At 38.6% G+C, this 21422-nt stretch overlaps 2 protein-coding genes across 8 annotated transcripts in view; one reads left to right on the top strand and one right to left on the bottom strand.

The window, feature by feature from the left end:
* The window catches only part of LOC149319354 (serine/threonine-protein phosphatase 2A regulatory subunit B'' subunit beta-like), a 44364-nt gene extending 30028 nt beyond the window's left edge, over positions 1–14336 (top strand). For all 4 annotated transcript variants that reach the window (XM_089511544.1, XM_089511543.1, XM_089511545.1 and 1 more), the window contains 11 exons: positions 1525–1628; positions 2473–2575; positions 4046–4120; positions 5330–5416; positions 7072–7228; positions 7844–7892; positions 8802–8891; positions 10175–10350; positions 11791–11909; positions 12013–12119; positions 13228–14336. In XM_089511544.1, coding sequence (XP_089367670.1) covers positions 1525–1628; positions 2473–2575; positions 4046–4120; positions 5330–5416; positions 7072–7228; positions 7844–7892; positions 8802–8891; positions 10175–10350; positions 11791–11909; positions 12013–12119; positions 13228–13372 — 1212 coding nt within the window. In that variant the 3' untranslated portion in view covers positions 13373–14336. The remainder of the gene's footprint in view (positions 1–1524; positions 1629–2472; positions 2576–4045; positions 4121–5329; positions 5417–7071; positions 7229–7843; positions 7893–8801; positions 8892–10174; positions 10351–11790; positions 11910–12012; positions 12120–13227) is intronic.
* Positions 14337–15379: 1043 nt separating this feature from the next.
* The window catches only part of LOC149319353 (cohesin subunit SA-2-like), a 77407-nt gene continuing 71364 nt past the window's right edge, over positions 15380–21422 (bottom strand). For 3 of the 4 annotated variants that reach the window (XM_089511538.1, XM_089511541.1, XM_089511540.1), the window contains 4 exons: positions 20220–20410; positions 19295–19460; positions 18441–18522; positions 15380–16392 (listed from right to left, as the gene is read on the bottom strand). In XM_089511538.1, the coding sequence (XP_089367664.1) occupies positions 16384–16392; positions 18441–18522; positions 19295–19460; positions 20220–20410 (448 nt within the window). In that variant the 3' untranslated portion in view covers positions 15380–16383. Of the gene's footprint in view, positions 16393–18440; positions 18523–19294; positions 19461–20219; positions 20411–21422 lie in introns of those variants that run through there. The other variant, XM_089511542.1, reaches the window with a different exon arrangement.

Below are 21422 nucleotides of genomic sequence, written 5' to 3'. Positions count from 1 at the left end.
GTTCGGTCTTTTGTTCTGTTTGTCAGAATTGTGTGAAATTTGCAGGCATAGCAACACTTCAGGATAATACTACTAGTTTTCAAACAAATTTGGTATGTGTATTTTGAAAAGTAAGTGCCAGTTAATTTTATTTCTTGGTAGAGTTGGAAAAAATTGGCAGACAAAGTTGTCTATTCTGAAGGAATCAAGGCTGCAAAGTATTGGATGCATAGGTGCAAGATTTTAGTCTAAACTAGACTTTACATTTGGAGGACATCCATGTTCCTTGTAGATCCTTGTTATGAACATGAAAACATAGAGGTAGTCCTAAGTAAGAAACCTGCAGAAAGAAGGATTGGTGCTGCTTTGTGGAATGGCCATCCTCATGTGGTATGCTAGGGGTTCTGGTTAGGGAGCAGCTAAGTGTGTAGCAGGATGCAGAAGAAGATAGAAGGAGAGTGATGGTGGAGTCTTGCAAGCCACTAAAGCAAGGAGATAAGTAGTGGTGGGATCTGGCAGGCAAACAGGAAAAACAGCTAACAGAATAAGCAATCTCTGTCCAGCAGGCTCAGTCCCCCTGATGGCAAGCATGAATATTGTGCTTAGCAACAGAAGATGATCTGTTGCCTCTAGTTAGAATACCTACACCTTGGGAACAGCTAAGTGTATAACGAGACCTGCAAGCAGAGTCAAGTGGTATGCAGGCTAGGAGATGGGTAAAGAATGTAGAAAGTTTATGACAATGGAAAAGAGAATATCAGATGCCAGTAAGCTTAAAACTGCCAAGTCAGCATGACTAGGATGCCACTCAAGAGGCCTTGGAATACTGTGGGAGGAGCTGCAGTCCAGTTTATTTGGGTAATATCCATTACTTGTTTCCTTACAATAAGTAAATACTTGATTTCCTTAAGAGAAGGGGAAAAGTCATGGGGACTCAGTCTAGCAATGTACTCTGAACTGTAGATGGTATAAACCTGCTTATATTTCTTTGACAACAGTCTTTCTTCAATTAGCAGAAAGTTTTGGTTTGCTACATTTTACCTTGACAAGAAGGCAGCTTGTGTTCCCCTTTAAGTACTCGTCTGAGCATACATGTACTGGTTTCTGGATCACAGTCTTTGTTTTAAATGTTAAAATGAAAGTGTTGCATGCCTCTTGCATTCAACAAACAATGGAGGTTTTCCTATGCATGTGTTAGATCAAGTTTTAGTCACACTTAATATTCTTTCTTCAAAATTAGTAGGACTTGAATCTCATTTATTTCAGTGAATCTTCTCTAAGTATGATTAAATCTGGATCAGATTGAATATTTGTGATAAGAATCACTTGAACCTCTACCCAATTCTTTTAATTTAAATGACAGGTCTTATTCCTGAAATTAGTACAATTAGGATTCTGCATCATCTAGGACTTCACTTACTAATTCTCATAATTTAATTCATTGCTTACAATGATAACAGATTAGAAAAAAGGAAATTATTGTTCTGCTTTTCTCTTAATAGGATGTTTAGCCCCTAATTTGCTTCTGACATGCATTCATTCTAGGCCTGTGAATGTCCTCTTTACTGGAAAGGTCCCTTATTTTATTGTGCTGGAGGAGAGCGAACAGGATTTATTTCAGTTCACAAATTTATTGCAATGTGGCGGAAGTAAGTATTGTTTCTTTAGCAAAGACATTTGACCATGTTTCTAAGAGAACAATCTAGGAAAATTCCAGCATTGGCTTAATTAATGTGGTTAGAATAGAGGAATATCTTAATAACTTTTTCTTACACCTGAGAAGATATATTCTGGACAGATGTAAAACTGCCATAACATTTGATCTTTGATTATTTTAAAATGACAGTAAAATATTATTGGAGAGAGGAGAAATGGTTGATCCCATTTAGAAATAAAGGCATTCCTATGTTGAAACAAACAGTGAGGAAAGTACACCCCCCCAACAATCTTTTTTTTAAAAAATTGAGTTATTTGCCCCCAAATCCATGTAAATACCTTACAGGGTTGTTGTGGTGGGCAACTATCTACATTTTTTTATTGTTCTGGGTATTTCAAGGCCAAGGGATGGCCATTTTGCAAACAGGCAGTGACCTAGACGTTGACTTTCAGATTGCTCCCTGCTGGCAAAAATAAATTTCATAGCTCTTAAAGATGGCCAGAATGTGGAGGTACTGCTCCCATTACTCCTATGGAGTTTTGGGGAAGACAAAAATATTTTCCCCAGGGAAACAGCAGGGGTCTGGGCCATGCAAGTTAGCCTAGGGGGAAGTGCAGTCCCCAACCCCGCAAGTTGACCATCCCTGCTTTTTATATTTACATATTCAAGTCTGTACAGTCCTAACGTTTAGCAAAGCATATGGATCATAGCTGGGCATTTTAGCTTAATGATTTCATTCATGCTGACAGTATACTTTCAGCTCATTTCTTTAAAAAAAGAACAAGTTATATTAATTTGCCATATATGCACAATTCAAATAACGTAATGTTTTTTAGGATTCTACAAACCTGTCATGATGCTGCTTCCAAGTTTGTTCATCTTTTAAAGAGTCCTGGATGTAACTATTTGGTACAAGAAGACTTCATTCCATTTTTACAAGTAAATTTTATTTTCTTAATAATTGCCATCATCTCAGACTCCCACCCCACTAGTTAACATTCTGTTTTTCTTAAAAAGAAAAATGGCTAGGCCTTAAGTGATAACTCATTGGCACGCTCATTGATGGGTGGAAAAACCTAAAATTAATTCTGATGAACAGAAGAACCTGGATATGAGATAGAGCAGTTCTCACCCCAAACTAATAGCACCATTCTGAACTCACTTTAACCCCTTTACATTCTGCTTTTTGGTTTCATATGGTTGCCCAAACTTGCTCCTCCCATCCCTATTTTCTATCAGCCCCTATATTCCACCTTCCTTTGTTCAAGCTGTTTCCAAAATAACAGGGTTTACATTTTTCTGACATTTAATTTCCAGGTTTTTCTTTCTTAAACTAAAATCTACTGGATAAGTTGTCTTAAAATAGATTGGACATTTTATTTTAATTATAGAATAGTTTTGAAAGTACACATAGCACAAGATGTCTTTTAATATTGCATGGACCTTATTATACCAGCCTGTTGTCCCAGAGCAATCACATTGTTGTAGCTAATGAGAACATACCAGTTTCAAAATACTATCACTAATGTGCTTTTCTGCAATTGCACTGTTATGCTGCTTCGATGATCCATGGTCCCATGCTTGGTCTTCCCCATCGCCTCACTAACCCTACCTTGCTCCCCATGTATGTCCTACTCAGCACATGCACACTTTTTGATTGATTGATTTTTATTATTTAGTTTTGCTTGATTATGACAAAATGATCAATAATGATAATAAAATAATACAATAAAAGAAATTGAAAAGGAAAGGAAAATGAAAAGCTACCTCAGCCTGTTTGGAAATACAGTCCGCCCTTGCCTTACACAGGGGATCCATTCCGGACCCACCCACCCACCCCCCGCGTAAGGCAAAAAGCATGTATGCTTGAGCCCCATTAGATATAATGGGGCTCGTGCTCGCCACGCAGCTGTGCGCACACACTGCAGGCATGTGCACCATTCTCCTGATGGCTTTCACGTAAGCTGAAAGCCACCTATAATGAGCCCGCGTATGGCGCGGGCTCACTGTAGCAAGGGGGAGAGGAGGCGGAGATGAGAATCAGGCCCACACATTCCACGTGACCTCTGGAATATTGGAACAGCAGCAGAAGGGACCTGTCACACCAGAGGCAGTAGTGGAAAAGCAGCAGTGTTGGGAACCATTGACAGAGGTTTTCCCATCAATGAAAAGCTGCACTCCACCAATGATCAAAATGCAAGGCAGCAACAGGAAAGACACAATGTCATGTGATAAATACTGGCCAAAGACACTATTATCCTGCTGTAATTGCTATTTATAACTTGTGTGATAAAGTCCTTAATCAAAGGAACTGGTTGCATTAAGGAATCATACACTAAAATTCTTTGTTCCCTATGCTAGAAATGAGTACGAATTACATGTTTCTAATCTTGATGCTTCTTTTCTTAGGATGTGGTCAACAGTCATCCCAGTCTAGTCTTCTTAAAAGAAGCATCAGAATTTCACTCTCGGTACATTACAACAGTAAGTGCCTTGTATATTTAAAATGTTTTCTCAGGGCCAAACTGGATTATTATTGTGGCAGACATGTGTGTTCAAATACAGGTCTGTTTCAATTAGATGAGAAAGCAGTGAAACTGCCTTGCTTTCCTCCAAGTCATGCAAACTAAAGGAGTTAATCCTTAGCTAAATAGAGGCATCCCTAGGGCACCATACTCCAAGGAGGTCAGTTGCAGACAAAAGGATAGATTTTACACTCCTCAGCTATATATTTCTTTTTGATTTTGAAAATAGAAACCCCATTCTTCCTTTCTACATATTTGGGATAGAATCCTGAATTTGTCATGATAACAACACTCTCTCTAACATCATTTTCCCAGGATATTTATAACTCCAGCATTATTATTAGACACACAAGTGACCTCTGTGACACCTTTGCCAGCTTTGACTGACATGCCAGTTCTGACCATAACTAGATCAATAGCAATAGCAGGGAGATTTCTGTGCCACTTAGCAGTGAACTCAGCACTCTCTAAGCAGTGAACAGTCTGTAAGCTAATTGTCTCCAACAAGCTGGGTATTCATTTTACCGACCTACAAAAGGATGGAAGGCTGAGTCAGCCATGGAGCCATGCATGGGATTGAACTCACAAACTTGTGGCTGCAGTACTGGCATTTAACCACTGTGCCAGCCCCCTCCTGCCAATAAGCTGTTACACCCACAACGCTTTTAAAGGTGGATTTTAGGAGACATTTGTGATTGTGGCAATGGTGCCACAATGATAAATGTGTTACTCCGCATCCACAGATTCCACCATTCACGGCATATGTTTGCACCTCCTAGCAGTCACAAATAATGTGACCGGTGGTGTGTTATTTCAAAAGTTGGTATCTAAAACATCTAGAGGACACCCAAGTTGACACATGCTGATATAAAGATAATCTAAGTGAAATAAGGAAACTGTCACTGCATGATTTGATCTGATGCGCTACCTGTTTGGAATGGCAAAAAAGGGGTTAAACCGAACAGTAGAGTGTTCCTATGAGCCATTCAGAGAATGAGTGTTTTTCTCAATTTTAATAGAGGAGGAGAGGGCATAGGTTCGAAAATGACATGCAATCCAGAAAGAAAATTAATTGGCTGAACTGATTTAGTGTCACTAAAAATGCTGAGCATCTATAGAAAACACATTTAAGTTGGTAAATAATGTGCACTTTATTTTCTTGTTGCAGGTAATTCAAAGGATATTTTATACAGTTAATAGGTCATGGTCAGGAAGGATCACTTGTAATGAACTCAGAAAAAGTAGCTTCTTACAGGTATTGTATGCATATAGTTTGTGTTGTTTAACAACATAAGCTGCATTGGTTAACTCATCAGACAAATGGCAGTAAAATCAATGTGGGTGAAACTGTTTGATGAAAAGAGTATAATGTTTATTTTTCCATTTAAGAGTGTGTGTTGTTGAGTTTACATTTCTGCTTTTATGATGTCATTTTAGCTAGGTTTTAAACTGGCTTGCTGAAAGCCTACCTGAGCAGCTTGTCATTTTTGCAAACTGAGTAATGTTAATGCAGTTTTTTACTGCAAATTTTGTCTAATCGTTGAAACACTTTTTATTGTAAAAATGATCAATAAGCTTCAAGCTCTCACACCTTTTCTCCTTCCAATTTCATCTAATAAAAATTAACTCCAGCTAATTAAAATAAGTTTCAAACCATGGTTTGGATATAGGTCCGTAGTTTAAATTGGACAATTACCAACCTCCAGATGTTGTTCTGCAACTGCCAGCAGTGCAAACCAGCATAGGCAGAGGTGAAAAAATAGTAGGTCCCAAATACCTGGTTTATTGTCTAATAACATTATTTGTCCATACCAGTGTCAGCTTGCATGTATAGGTCATTGTGATTTTGGGAGAATATTTTTTGGATATACTTCATGGTGTGTTTTAGGGAGGATTTAAAAAATCAGATGTGTGTCGGTGTAAGGCTTGCAAACTGTTGTAAAAAATGGGCTATGAAGTTATAACCAGGTTATCCCAGAACCATGGGTTTGAACAGATGTTTGTTTGATCCTAATGAATAGACACTCAGAACAACACAAGTAATAGCAAAGAGAATAGGACAGGAGATTGTTGGTATTTGACCTTTTTTTTATCCAAGCAGAGTGGCCACAGCAGAAAAGAAACATGCTGTTGCTATGACAGTTGTGTTTTGATTGACTGTCCATCTCCATCAATTTTTAACTTTGGTTAGGTTTCCCAGAACATTGCTGTTTGGAAGAGAGCCCAAATTTGACAGCCCCCAACACAGCTTTTATTGTCACCAACCAAATTTCTAGAAGGTTTTGGTATCGATATTCATGGCTCGATTATGTAAACCATACCTGGTGATTTTCAGATATGTTGGGCTACCACATAATTCAGCTTTGGGGAGAAAGCAGGTTATAAAATAATACATTAGTACAACACAATACTACTCCCAACATACTCAGCTGCCATTGCCAATAATGAAGGATGTTTGAAGTTGTAACCCAAATCTGGAGGGACACAGGCTGGGGAAGGCTGCTGTTGGCTTTTTAGTATATTAGTATCAGCATAGTGAATCCAGTGAATAAAATAGTAAGCTCCTTTTACAACCTGTTATTGTGACTTAGGCTGCATCCACACTGCAGAAATAATTCAGTTTGACATCACTTTTAACTACCATGGCTCAATGCTATTTAATTCTTGGGATTTTAGTTTGTTGTGTCACCAGAGCTCTCTTGAGAGAGAAGGCTATATGTCTCATAAAACTACAACTCCCAGTATTCCATAGCATTGGGTCATGGCAGTTAAAGTGGTGTCAAACTAGATTATTTCTGCAGTACAGATGCAGCCCAAGCTAATCATATTTTCTTACTGACCTCTGTTTCTCTCTCTCTCTCTCTCTCTCTCTCTTTCTCTCTTTCTCTCTTTCTCTCTCTCTCTGCACAGAATGTAGCATTATTGGAAGAAGAGGTAGATATTAACCAGCTTACAGAATATTTCTCTTATGAGCACTTTTATGTGATCTACTGCAAATTTTGGGAGCTGGATACCGACCATGACCTTTATATTGATCCCAAGGATTTAGCTCGGCATAATGACCATGGTATGGCAAATGGGACAATGTAATTCATTTTTGAAAATATATGGATACCCGGTTGCCCTGAATGTAGGCCTGAGACATGCTGTTGCCTTGTCCCCACAATGGGAACAGTAAAAGATATGACACATTAGGCCTATGGGCAGAATGTTGTTCTGCTATGTTTGGGGTAGGAACACAATGACATAGATTAGGATCCTTTGCTGTGTGTGACAGCTAGTCCAGAGTTTTTATATGGTGGCATTTGTGCCTTGTATATACCATCAGGGGATTTAGTCATGGGTCAGAGAATGGGTGACATTCAGTGAATATAGTGGAAGATGCATGTTTCTTAAATGAAAGCAAGGGTATGATTTCAGCTGTAGATATTTCAAGAGCACAGGAAATACTGCCCTAAAACATTATTTTTGACATAGAGTAAGCCCATTAAATAAATTGAATTTACATAGGTGTTGATCTACCAGATTTTAATTGATTTACTCTAGTTGGGACTAGCAAGTGGATAGTAATTTAGGGCATAGTATTGGACAATAATAAATGTAAGTATTTCTCATATACTGTTTGCGTGCCATTTTTACACTAACACAATGAACTGAATTTGACCTTTTTGCTTTCTCATAGCTATATCCAGTCGGATGATCGAGAGGATTTTCTCAGGAGCTGTAACAAGGTATCTTTTTCCCCCTTTTAAATATAAATGTCTCATTGTTTTTCAGGATTAATTAGCAAAGTACCTAGGGCAGCTGAAACTTAAATTTCCTCTCCATATAATATGAAGTACAGTTTGGATAAAATGAAAGCTGTATCCTGTCGTTCAGGTTAATTGGTCTTATAGAAAATGAGTACAGTATTGAGTTGCAGTATGAATCAGCTGTAATACATGTTATTTTTGCTACTGTGCAGTTGACTCTAGGTGGTTAAACTGGTCATGAGCAATTTGCATGCAAGTTGTACATAGATAGATAATGCTCATTTGATTAAGCATGTCCAGAATTACACAATTGTGTAAATGCCTTTTGATTCAGCAGTAATCCTTGTGTTTCCAAAATGAGTTCCCAACTTAATGGGAAGGAAAAATGCCAGTACTTTCCAGCCACAGTGGAATCTGAAGTGTGTGTACATACTGCTTTGGTTACCAGCTATGTAGCGTAGCTGTTTTGTTGACTGGAATGCTGCCTCTCCTGTCCTCTGTGTCCCCCTGGGTGGTTTTATTTTCCTAACAGAAAATCAATGGGAAATTATTTTATGCAGAAGGGAATGTATGTCAGAGGAGAGCCTGGCAGGCATGTTCTATGTCCAGGTTTGAAAACCCAATTTCATTATAAAAACCACTGGGTGATTCTAGGCCAGAAATTATCGCTTAGCCAACCTTCTTCATTGAGTGAAGATAAAAAGCGATAGCTTATTTGTGCTGCCTTGAGGTCCTTGGAGGAAAACAATATCAAAACTCTGTTCTCTTCTGTATTCTGAAACACTGCAAACTATACAGTTATGTTTTGGAGTATTTATTAAAATACTGTTTACACTTGTGTATACCTTTAGTCATCCTCCACTTTTTTTTTTGCCTGCAATCTCAAAGAGGCAGGAAGGCACAGAAAGAAGGAAAAATCAGTTATGCAGATTTTGTGTGGTTTTTGATATCAGAAGAAGACAAAAAGACTCCAACCAGGTATGGAAAAAGTTGTTATGTAAGCCTTTTATACAAGATCATGAAGCCAGATGAATTATACATGTAACTGCAGAGTTGTTGTTGTTGTTGTCATTCAAGTCATTTCCAATTTTTCAGGATGACCCTAAGAAAAAAATATCATGGGGTTTTCTTGGTGTGGTTTGTTCAGAGTGCAGATTGTTTTTGTCTTCCTCTCAGACTGAGAGAGTGACTTGCCCAAGGTCACCTAGCAGCTTTCCATAGCTGATCAAAGATCTGAACTCTGGAAGGCATTTTCATTTATAGATCTTTAGTTTATCCACTACTAGTGCTATATAAATATTTATTTATACAAGTTGTACACTGCAGATCACACATACATATGCAACCTTTAGCATGGGGGGAAATAGATGGGCAATACACCAGGAGCATAAGGAATAGTTTTAAGGGTAATTTAAATTTCCTACGGTTTCAGCCTTTAGTAAGGAAACAACATTTAAATATCAAAAATGTCAAAGCCAAGCCTGTTAGGGTCCAACTTTCAATCAGCAGAGTAGCAGAAATGTGCTCTTGTCTAACTATGCTTCCTTAAGAACTGGCACTGACTCCAAAAACAACACAAGTACCTTGTAGTTCAAACAAAAGTGTATTAATGGCTTTAATTTATATATACTACATAAAGGCTATATCCTAACCTAGTTAATGAATATTTCAAGTAAAAAGAAATCTTTATATCACCATCTTTCCAAAGAAAGTTGAGAGAGGAGGAAAAAGGAAATCATGCAGTTCAGTTGAAAATCTTGAGAGAGAATTTCTGTTAGTCCCAAAAGGGGAGTGACCTAAATCCCATGGTTAGTTTGAATGTGAAATGGAGAATTTGCATGCAGGAAATCCCAATGCATCTAAGGAGAGGAAAAGAGAATGCAAAAATTCTAACAGTAATACTTTACATTGCCTGCACATGTGTTCAAGGATGGGGATTGTTATGCCCTATGAGAAATCCTTCACAGCCAGACATTGTGTTCTTACTGTACAGAAAACACCAAGCAGTTTTTCTGCCTCTTTGAAACAGAGTCTCTCAACCTTTTGGTGCCAAAGAAATTAACAACATAAATGTAATCAATATAAGGTAAAAAAAAAACATTTTTGGATTTTCAGTCATTTATAGGTAGGTCTCAAGTGTTCCTTTTTAGCAGTAGTGGGAGTCAGATGGATTTCCATACAATTCCCTCCCAATTTAGAGAATGCAAAGAATATGGTTTTGAAATACAATGTTAATTGCTTTTTAAAAATATATATTTCAGCATTGAATACTGGTTCCGGTGCATGGACCTGGATGGGGATGGTGCTTTGTCTATGTATGAACTCCAATACTTTTATGAAGAACAGTGCCAAAAACTGGACAATATGGCCATTGAGCCTCTGCCATTTGAAGACTGTCTTTGCCAGATGCTTGATCTTGTGAAGCCTGAGCATGAAGGTGATTATTTTTCCTCTTCATAGCATCACTATAGTAATCTCTTCACTAACAAGAGATAACACAGCTATTGTGTATTTGCTATTTGTCTGCTGTATGACACTACATTAGTTAAATTTTCAAATTTAATTATCACATTTTGGAGACTGAAATTCATCTAATACTGCAGGTCACCTGAAATTTTCAATTGAATCTGATTTTGGCGCTTTACAGACTGCCCAAAATGGGCGGTCTCGTGCTGCTGCCAGTTGCTACGTCCGGGAACCGCAGCAGCCAAACCGCGCGTTTCCAGGGCACAGCAAGAAGCGCCAAAATGGTGCTTCTTTCTGCGCCCTGGAAGTGGCGCCGCGAGGCGCGTACTCGCAGCATCACTTCCGCCGTGCGACATCTGGACACTATGCGTCCGTGACGTCAAAATGTCGGCGCCCATCTGTATAGGGCGCCGCCATTTTGATGCACTCGTTATGTGCGAGGGGCAAGGCGCGTCAGGAAGCACCGCCCCCTCGCGCATAACGACAGTGCCTCATGGGGCCGTCTGTAACGCGCCTTTGAATCACATTTTCTCATTCTCCAGAATAAATGGAAATTAAATTCTGGAGAATGGAAAAATATGGCTCAAAATCTTGCTAAAAAAAGAAATTTCCCTTTTCCCTTGAGAATCTATAATGACTATATCTGGATCCCACATGAATGAATTTTGAAGACACTGTTCTGTTGCAATAGCAGATTATTCTTGAACAGAATTCACTACGTAGGTCTTAACTGTGAAAGATCATTTAACATCACTAAAGGTTGCAAAATCACTGGTAGTCCTACTGCATATTCCAGTAAACGGTTTTCAAAGAAGTAGCCATCTTAGTCTCTTGCAGCTTAAAAAGGAAGAGATGGGGTAAGCAACATGACAGCACCTTTAAGACTGGGCTCATGCAGACAGGGCAAAAGGAGTGGCAAGAGGCCACTCCCACCCCGGTCAGCGCAGGACTGCAACAACTGCACCAGCTCAGTCCCAATCTGGGGCACTGTTGCACTAACAGCTCTTCCTGTTCTTTTTTGTGCAGGCTCTTCTGGTTTGGCATGCCCTCTGTGGGGATTCCGGCCACATTCAGGGCATGCACCATCTAAACATGACACCCCAACGCAGGCCGAAGCTGGCATTTTTGGCCCATCTGCTTCAGGCCTGTGTGGTTTTTATTTTAGCATGTGCTTTCATGGATATAAACCCACTTCTTCATTCTGTACTGCATTTTTGACTTATATCCAGTAAAACTAATGATAAAATAAAAACCAGTTAGTCTTAAAGGTACTGCCACATTCTTCCCCCACCTTCCTCCTTTTTACCCAATAAAAGGGAAATTTATAAGCCTTTTCATCCCCCACAGTATTTCATTGCATAGGAAATAGGAATACTTTAAAACCAGATTTTTTTTCTTATCTTGTTTTCAGGGAAAATAACTCTTCGTGACCTAAAGAGATGTAAGATGGCAAATGTGTTCTTTGACACTTTTTTCAACATTGAGAAATATTTAGACCATGAACAGAAGGATCAGTTTTCTATTCTGAGGGTAAGTGCAATAAGTACTTAACAAGATGCTCTCATCATAAACATAATACCATGAATTCATTTCACCTTCTTGAGTTTTACAAGCATTGTGATCATATTCATAGGGCAGTGAAAATGAAAACCAAGAGATGTCTGATTGGGAAAGATATGCTGCTGAAGAGTATGATGTCTTAGTAGCTGAGGAAGCAGCCAGCGACCAGTGGAATGACTGGTAAGTATATCCTCAACTCACATTCCTTTGTGATCAGTTCAGTCTGAAGAAAGGTTGACTAATTCACTACCCTTTCTTATAAGTATAAAGGCAAGTGTCGTTTGGCCTGGTGTCCAGTATCCAGTTCAGTAGATGATATCTGCATCAATTGAATTGGATGTTGTTGACAAAGCATAATGCTTACTGTTCCCTTCTGTTAACTGTTTCAGTGACTATTTCTATTACTACTAATGTTGCCTGTCATTCATATGAAGGTAAGAAACTTCTGAAAAAGCAGGAGCAAGCCTCTGTGCCACTGGAATTGTTTTATGTATCCTATGTATGATATCCTTTCTACTCAGCCCACACCCTCACTGAACAAGCTGGTGTGCACCTCTTTTCTCCTAAGCACAGGCTCCATTCAAATCATGCCTCACAGTAATTAATTTATCTGGGAAGTGCATCAGACACAGCTGTACCCCTTTGATATCCTGATAGCTATCAGCCATGATTTCTGACCTTTTATGATATGTGAAACTAGGGTGGTGAGTAACATAGGACACCAGGATATGATATTTGTATCAGCTGGATAGTGTGTTTTCTAGATTTAAATGAAGCTTAAATAAAACGGGCAATTTATCATAACTCTATTTCTAAAGCCAGTGAGAAGGAACATTCCTATGCAGAACAGGTTTATTTGTTAATATTCCACTTCAGTAAAAGAGAATTGCCTCATTTGGGACATGTATGATTACATTGTAAGGCTGCATTTGACTTGAGCCTCATTAAGGTGATGGAACATGCTTCTGCCTAAACATGTATAGATTTATAGCCTTACACATATTTATATATGTATAGACCTGAAAGATTTATTTAGTCAAGTAATAGTCCTACCTTCTAGAACAGCACAAGTGGCCTATCAAATGTTTTGGACTGCAACTTTACATCCTTTGCCATAGCTAAAGCTTCTTGGAGTTGAGTTCAAAATGGGACAACAATTTCTCCACTGTTGAGTACTGTATGGAAGTTAAATATAAGTAATAGTGATACAGAATTATTATGCAATCAATATAAAAGATTTTTTCAATAGTATCTACATCCCATCTTAATTTTCACTTTCTTTTCCTAGTTATGAAGCTGAGCTGAACCCTGGAGATCATCAAAAGACCAACGTTTTAAAATACCAGATGGAAAAACGACCTTGCTTTGACATGCCTTCCCATTTGGCAGATGTTGACTTAGATGAGTATGACTATGAAGATGATTTTGAATGAATTCTAGTGTTTGTACAATAATAAGGACTGTTTGCAGCAGGTCTGCCCAATCTCTACATAGCTCTTTGTGCTGCAAAATTAATATTTTAAGCATTTAGATGTTTTGAAGAAGACAGTGAATTTGTATGGAATGACATCTTTTTTGTATTTATTAAGTAGACTGTTGCCTGTAAAATAGACTTAAATTATTTACAGATGGATTATAATTCTGTTAATGAATTACAATGTATAAATTTGCTGGCCTTTTTTAAAAACAAAGAACTAGAATTCTTACTCTCACCAGTAGCTGTAATAGAGAAGTCCTTGCTTTTTCAGTCTTCAAGCAGAAATCTAGTAATTTTGCCAGACATGAAAGAGAAAAGTATTGCACGTATGAGTGGAGATCACTTCTGCTCACTCAAGAAAAGTCTTGCTGGACACTAGTACTTGCAGCAAAATATATCTTGCCCTGAGACAAGCTATGTATCATTTTCCTTTCAAATTCTTTTAGTCGTTCAGATTTCATTTTATTCTTCTGACTCCCATTACAAAATAGCTTTGTAGCTTGCACTTGACTGTAGTGGATACTGTACTCCATGTCAAGGGAATCAATTTTTAAAACATATGTACATTTTACTTGATCTGTGAAATGCACTAACCTTGTTATGGGCATTTAGCATATTTCTTCAATGGTTAGCTAATGGCACATTCCACAAATACTTATCCCCATGGTGTCAGACAGCTCAGGATTTTGATGCTTTACTAGCCTACCTAAGCTGGATGTTGCTAATCTAGTTTTTAAACAGGCAAAAATTTGTAGTGCCTTAATTATCCCAATGTTCATATGAGAAATTATATAATAAGTGTCTAAGCAAAATTGTTGATGAAAGATCTTCATATAAAACAAAAAAATGTAAGCTATTTTGTTTGCAGTGTAGATCTGTTTTTAAAGTGTTTAAAATATGTTGGTATTTTCAAATAAAGTTTTTTTTCATATATTTAATTCTTTACCATTTCTTTAGCCTGTCTCCTGCTATGCAGAAATATACTTCTAAAGCACTCAAGACAGTGATTTATATTGTTTGAAGACCTCCAAAGAAAGATTATCTACACCTTCCTAGGCAATAATTTCACTGTTGAACAGCTCTTACCATCAAGAAGTTCTTCCTAATATTTAGGTGGAATCACTTTTTTCTTGTAATTTGAAACCATTGGTTTGTGTTGTAGTCTCTGGAGCAGCAGAAACTTTGACATCCCTTCAGATGTTTAAAGATAAGTGTCATACAACCTTTCCAACATACCCAGCTTGCTGAACAGGTCTCTGCTGGACACATTCCAACATGTGAAGATTCATTTTGAACAAAACTGTGTCCCATGCAAGTAGCTATAATAGTTATTTGACAACCAGAATCTTTATTTTAACCAATGTACAAGTGGGATATGTACCACCAGATTTAAAACAAGTACCTGGTGCCATCTGGGCTGCAAGTCACAATGCAGAGTAGCTCAATACACCAATCAATTATGACTGTTTAAAGCAGGGGTGGACAACCATTTTTCAATATTCAGGCTGCACCACCACATTTAGGTGTGCCTTAAGTGACAATAGTTTACTACCAACTGCTATTTTGACTAGCTTTTGAACACTTTAAGATTTATTTTGTAATTTGTTTGGGGTGGTGGGCTGGGGGATTTTTGAGAGTCAGAGGAAGCAAAATTCTATGGTTTGGACCTGAAAATCAACACAGTATTTTTTTTTATTTTTTTTTAGCCTGGGGACTTTAGGAGGCTGGAATTTGCCCACTCACTTCTGTTCTAAGTTTACTATTTTCACGCTGGTAAATAAGCAAAGATTTCTGCAGCTAGCTTCATGGAAAGTCAAAGAAAATGCTGCAACAAAGATGTGTATCAGTTAAAATCCACTGAAAACGTCAAGTGTTTGCAAAAGAACTAGGTACTGCATCTTGCTTTTTGGTGCTTTTGTCTAGCTTTTTCATTTATTCTGCTGCAAGGAAACAATAGCCAGAATTCACTGATCACTTACTTTATTTTACAAACATCTGATATAAAAGTATGAAACCAAACAGCTGTTTTACAAGCTCTGCAATGATAAACAGTAGATTCAGCAGACTCCTACTCCAATGTCAACATTAGACTGTCATGATACACAAGGAAGGATATGAAATACAAAGTAGAAAGTATCTAAGTTGATTTGTAACTAATTTTTTTTACTCACATAAATATTTCCTGTTACCCTGAAACCACTTCTCTTTTCCTGGTATTGCAAGACACATATCTGCTTACTTTTTTACTGCTCCTCAATATAGTTCACTTTGGAGCGTTACAGACCGCCTAAAAGCGACGGTCTGCCGGCGCTGCCGGTTGCTCCGCAAGGGAGCCGCAGCAGCCAAACCACGCCACCCTTGAGGAGAAAGAAGCCCAAAATGGTGCTTTTCGGTTATGACGCCGCGAGGCGCCAATGGCACACTCGCAGCATCATTTGCGACGTGCGGACGCAATGAGTCCGCTACATCAAGATGGCGGCGCCTGTGTGGAACGGCGCACCACCATTTTGTGCGCGCTCCACACATATTAGGGATAGGGGCGTCAGGAAGTGACGCCCCTTCCTAACCCTAGTACGTGCGGAGCGCATACTTTCGGCACGTGTGTAACACGCCATAGTATGGACATAACTGTCCAAAAAGGCTGATCTGATACTCTGGTAAGTTTCTTTGTCTACATGAGCTTAGTGCTGTATTTTGAAAAGGAAATCTTTAAGAAAACAAATATGAAAATCAATTGTGGCTTTTTAAAAAAAATGTGTAGAGAACACCAGGAAATACAGAAGCCATGTAGTAACACTGGCTGAAAAAAATGATCACAACGGTGATAATTTTACCACTTGTAAGTGATGACTTTTTAACCATTCATACTTGGATCATGCCATGTAAACTCCCAGTTGACACTAGGTATAGTCCATTCCACCTGTTTGCTTTTGCACATGACATCAGCATATATGTCCAGGTGAATCCTCAGGCCTCCTATGTAACAAGCAAATGTAGAATAAGGTACTTCATAATCAAGAATAGTATATAGAGACATCCTTAAAATATGCTTATCAGTTAAACAGTAGACTGTGTTCCAAAAATTATATGTGGATGGCATACCTGCTTATATTATTGTAAATCTATCTCATTTAATGCCTACTATACCATGCACTAAAAGATTAAATGAAGTACACATTGGAAATTTAGATCAATTATTTAAATCTGTATTTTGCTTTTGATAAGTGAAATCCTCTTTAGTTCAACCCACTCTGCTTATTAACAAATATGTGAGAAGATTCAGATACTTTGATCTCCTGCTCCAGAAAAGCTTTTATGGCAAGGAGCACTTTATGTGACTAATGAATCTGGCAGAACAATTAGTGAGAGCTTTTTTACTTCTCCTTTTAAAAAAAACACTCCCTTGTTGAGGGCCTATTGTAAGAAGGAGGGCAGCTTTGGAAGTGGTAGGTCCAAAGCTACACCAATGCACCAGTTTTCATCCTGTTGTGGTTAGCTGCCCTCAAGTCAATCCTGATTCATGGTGACCCTGCAGATGAGACATCACTAATATCTTCACTGCAAAATCCTGCCTATGACCACTCTGACTGAGTTCAACCATCTGGCATGCAGCCCTCCTCTCCTTCTACCTCTGTCTTTCCTAGCATTGCTTTTCATTGTGTGGCCAAAGTACGGCAGTCTCAATTTGATCATCTTGGCTCCCAAGGAGAGTTCAGGCTTAATCTGTTCCAGGACCCATTTATTTGTCTTTTTGGCTGTCCCTGATATTTTAAGCACTCTTCTCCAGCACCACATCTCAAATGAGTTGATTTTCTGTCTGCTTTCTTTATTGTCCAGCTCTTGCCTCTGTACATGGTCATGGGGAATACAACGACTTAGACAATTCTATGTCTATGCTGCAGAATTTTGAGCACCATTTTGCTTGCGTGGGAGATAAATGCTATTGTCTTATAGTCGCTCTAGTCTTACCATGATCAAATCCTTTGCCATGATGGCAGACTTCCCCCTGTTCTCCACTGACCAGGAAATGGCCAGGTTTTGGGAGATAGGGATGTAGTTGGTGATGGGGGGGGGGGGGGGGAGTTGTTGCATGGTTGACAGAGAATCCTAACTTCTGAAAATGCCAAAAATGTGAATTGTGATGGAGCAGGTCTAATTTAATACCACCATAATGTATCAAAAAGATGCCAGCCTACCCTTTTTATGGACTTACTGCCCAGTTTCAATTATATTAGCGGGGGAAAGGATTCTTCCAATGAAAATTGTGGCTGAGATCCTACATCATCAGATATAACTACAGTGGTGGCACTTTCATCTGATGTCACCCCCAGAAAGCTACGGTTGAGCCAGGCAGAACACCAGTCAAAGGGTTTCCAAGGAACTGCATTTCATGATGCTGGTAAACAATGTCTGCAGCACTCTCACTGGCAGGGTACATTAACAAGGCAGGTGAAGGGGCCTTGTCACAACTGTTTCTCTCAATATGTCCCACAACTGGGAAAGTGCTGCAGATATCATATCCCAGTGCTCCAATCTGCAATGTCTTGGGAAGCATTCAGCTGGGGCTCTGGCCAGATTTAGAGGTCATGTTATTGTTAAAACATAAATGCAAAAAGTTAGAAGATTGTTAAGTCCAGTTTACGATCGCATAACTACTGAACAGGATGCCAGCTTGTATTATCAATCATATATTATTAACATCTTACTGGGTCTCTTTAACAACAAAACTGATTCAAAGAATGGATAATAGTCATTGGCCAGACTAGATTTTGAACTGAGCTGCCAGTAATATATATGTTCTCCCCAAGAAATGCATGTAATAGTAGGCAGAAGTGGTCAGAGCAGATTAGATGTTGTCCAAATTGCCAACTTTTTGTATGAAAAGTATATAAATAATGTAAGAATTATCAAAGTAAATGACTCTTACATGTGTAGTGTTGTACTTTTTCTTTCTCCATCTACAGATAATTCTTTCTCCATCAGTGTATATTACGTTAACATATTTAAAAGCTCCACATTCTTACCTGGTCAGCACCAATAACATCAACATCCATATCTTCAGCTGGAACCTCTACTGGATTCTCTTCTCTAAGCATAGCTTGGGTACTAAAATGAGGGAGAGAGATTATTTTCTTCTGGCTTAGGAAATGGATTGCGATAATGTAAGGAGGTCAAAAGATAGTCATTTAGAGAAATCCACTTATAACATTAAAGTGTTTTGGGTGACAGTAAACTTGAATAACTTCCACAATACAAGTGTGAGGCCACATTCTTTGCATGCAGAAGGTCCCAGGTTCTATCCCTGGCATTTCTTGTTAAATAAGTAGACAGAAAAGCTCTGACTATGAACCTAGACAACTGCTGATAATCAAAGTAGACAAAACTGAATTAAATGTTTGGACAGTTAGCATACTTGTAACTGTAGTTTTTCGAGTGGTCATTTGTTAATTCACACAACTGGGTATTCCTGCAATTGCACAGAGCATATACAGAACCTTCTAGAATAGCTACACAGATTTTTGACAGTAGCTCTGGCCACCCTCAGCTATACTCTCACTGTTACCATTCATTTACCTCAGTTCAAAGGATGCCAAATAACAGCATCCAAAGAATACAATGTGCAGGACACACCACAACAGCAGTGGGTTTGTGTGAATTCACAGATGACCACTTGAAGAACTAGGGGTGTTTGTGTACTAGAAACAATCTTCGGGGGGGGGGGGGAATTAGGATCCATTGTTGCACATTTCCATTCAAGGTGAGGTGGGGCTAATTTTTCCACTTGAAAATTATCTTTCACCTGCAATTCCCATGTCCCACAAGCCACAGATAAAATGCACATTTTCAGTTGTAAAGATGATTCAAACCATCTTCTCACCTGTGTCTTCTATTCAGACATGCAGAACCATGTAATTGTGGATATTCTGGGTGACAACTATCAAGAGGTTTTAGCCTTTTCCTTCCCCGAGAAGGAATCTGAGATGAGCAATGAGTATCTGAGGCTCTGTTTATTTTCTCAGTATGACTGGTTTTGGACTGGTTTCCTGAAACAAAATATGAATCCTTCAGATTTAATACATGGAATTAATACATGGAATTTTTAACAGCATAGGTTGAATACAAAGTAACATTAGCAAAGGAAAACATAAACTAATTCATTAATTATGGTGAGTTTTTTAACTATTGTAAATCAGCTTGAATACCAAACTAGAAAAAGGTCAGGACAACAAAAATAAACATTATCCCACCCATCTACCCTTTACACAACCAGTAGTGCAGTTTCCTTGTCACATTACCACTTGTGCAACCAGCTGCAAAACTGACCAGCACTGGATTTCCCTCCTTGTTCATAATCCAGGACTACATAATCCAGGGTTATTTTCACCAGCAAAATAGCAGCACTGAATACTAGCCATGGGCATTAAGGACTAGCATGAGCTGAAACACACTTCCATGATGGACGAAAAGTGAGATATAAATGTAATAAATATTTCCAGTTCTTATTTCCAGTGAAATGATAAATGTGTGTGGGTCTGTGCCACTTCAGTCTGAATACACTTCCATATAAAAAGGAGTATGGAGAATCTAGGGAAAAGGCTAGAGTCAATTGCTGTAGACGTATTTTGTTTTAATGGAGGAGCAGTCCATCACTGAGTCACTGAACAGGAGCCCAACCTGTTCTCCAGCCATGGAGAGAACTAGGCCCAACTCTATACTTCTTGAGGCAGAGGTTACCATCAGTGCCATCAAACAACATATACTGCCATATGCAACACACATTCCCCAAACTGGTAAGATTATACCTTCAGATAATTTTCTTTTAAAAGCAGGCGTCCTTGCAATGTTAGCAGGTGGCCATTCATTTACGCTGCTGACCGCAGAATTCTCTTCATCTTCATTGGCCAACAAAGAGTTTCTGTACCATCCCAGTGAGTACCAGGAATCACCTTTACAAAGTGCTGGTTCTGGTATATATCTCTGCAAGTAGCTATACCTATATACAAATATATATACATAATTGAAAGATACAGAGTTCTTTCCTGAAAAGGAAGATGTTCTGTTTCATAACCAAAACAACCCATTAACCAACAGAGTTAAAAGAAACTTCATTTCGGGGGAGGGGGGGGGAATCTGCTCAGAAAACTATTTTAAAATTTAAAATAGACTGCAAGTTTCACCATTGCAGTAGTTTCCAAATTGCTTAATATCTGAGTGTGCATATTCTAAGACAAGGATTGGCTAAAACACTACTTTCTTATATTCCTCACCAGCTGAGGAACTGAATTCTGAACTGTACTCTGAATTTATTTTTAAGTATATTCTCTAATAGTTACCATTAGTAACTGCTGTGCAAGCTCTTTAATGTTGGTGAAGGAAACAGAGAAGATATCCATGCTGGTGATGCTGCTGCCACTGTCGTTAGTATACTGTTATTTAACTATCTATAGTTGTATAATATATACGTCCCTTTGTATTGTCTTATTTTATATACACATTTTGTTCATTTGCAATTATGTACTTTATAGCATTGTTTTGTCATGGCTTATACTACTGCTGCTTGTGTACACACAAACATAAATTCACATACTCCTCAGTACACACATAATTTTCCTCCACTGCCACAGAATTCCTCCTATCTTTGCATCATTGTAATATTTTAGCCTCATGGTGTAGTGTTTTGAGTGCTGGATTACGACTGTGGGGATCAGGGTTCAAATTCCCACTGGCTAAGCCTCAGAGGAAATCAAGGGCAAACCCCCTCTGAACACATTCTGCCAAGAAACCTGCAGAACAGGTTTGTCTTAGGGTCACCATAAGTCAGAAATGACTTCAAGGCACACAATAAGAACATTTTGGCCACCAAAGGTCATTCTAGAGCATCCTTTCCCAACTTATGTCCCTTAGATGTGATGCAACACAATGAATCTCTCCAACAGGTTGAGGATGATGGAAGTTGGCCACAAAGTTTGGGAAGATCGGAATGGAAACACATACTATAAAGTACT

The sequence above is a fragment of the Sceloporus occidentalis genome, unplaced genomic scaffold (assembly GCF_023333645.1).
Source record: "Sceloporus occidentalis isolate IW3139 unplaced genomic scaffold, rSceOcc1.0.p SCAF_2, whole genome shotgun sequence".
Lineage (NCBI taxonomy): Eukaryota > Metazoa > Chordata > Lepidosauria > Squamata > Phrynosomatidae > Sceloporus > Sceloporus occidentalis.
The sequence above is the reverse complement of the archived record's forward strand: the minus strand, read 5'-3'. Positions and strand labels throughout refer to the sequence as shown.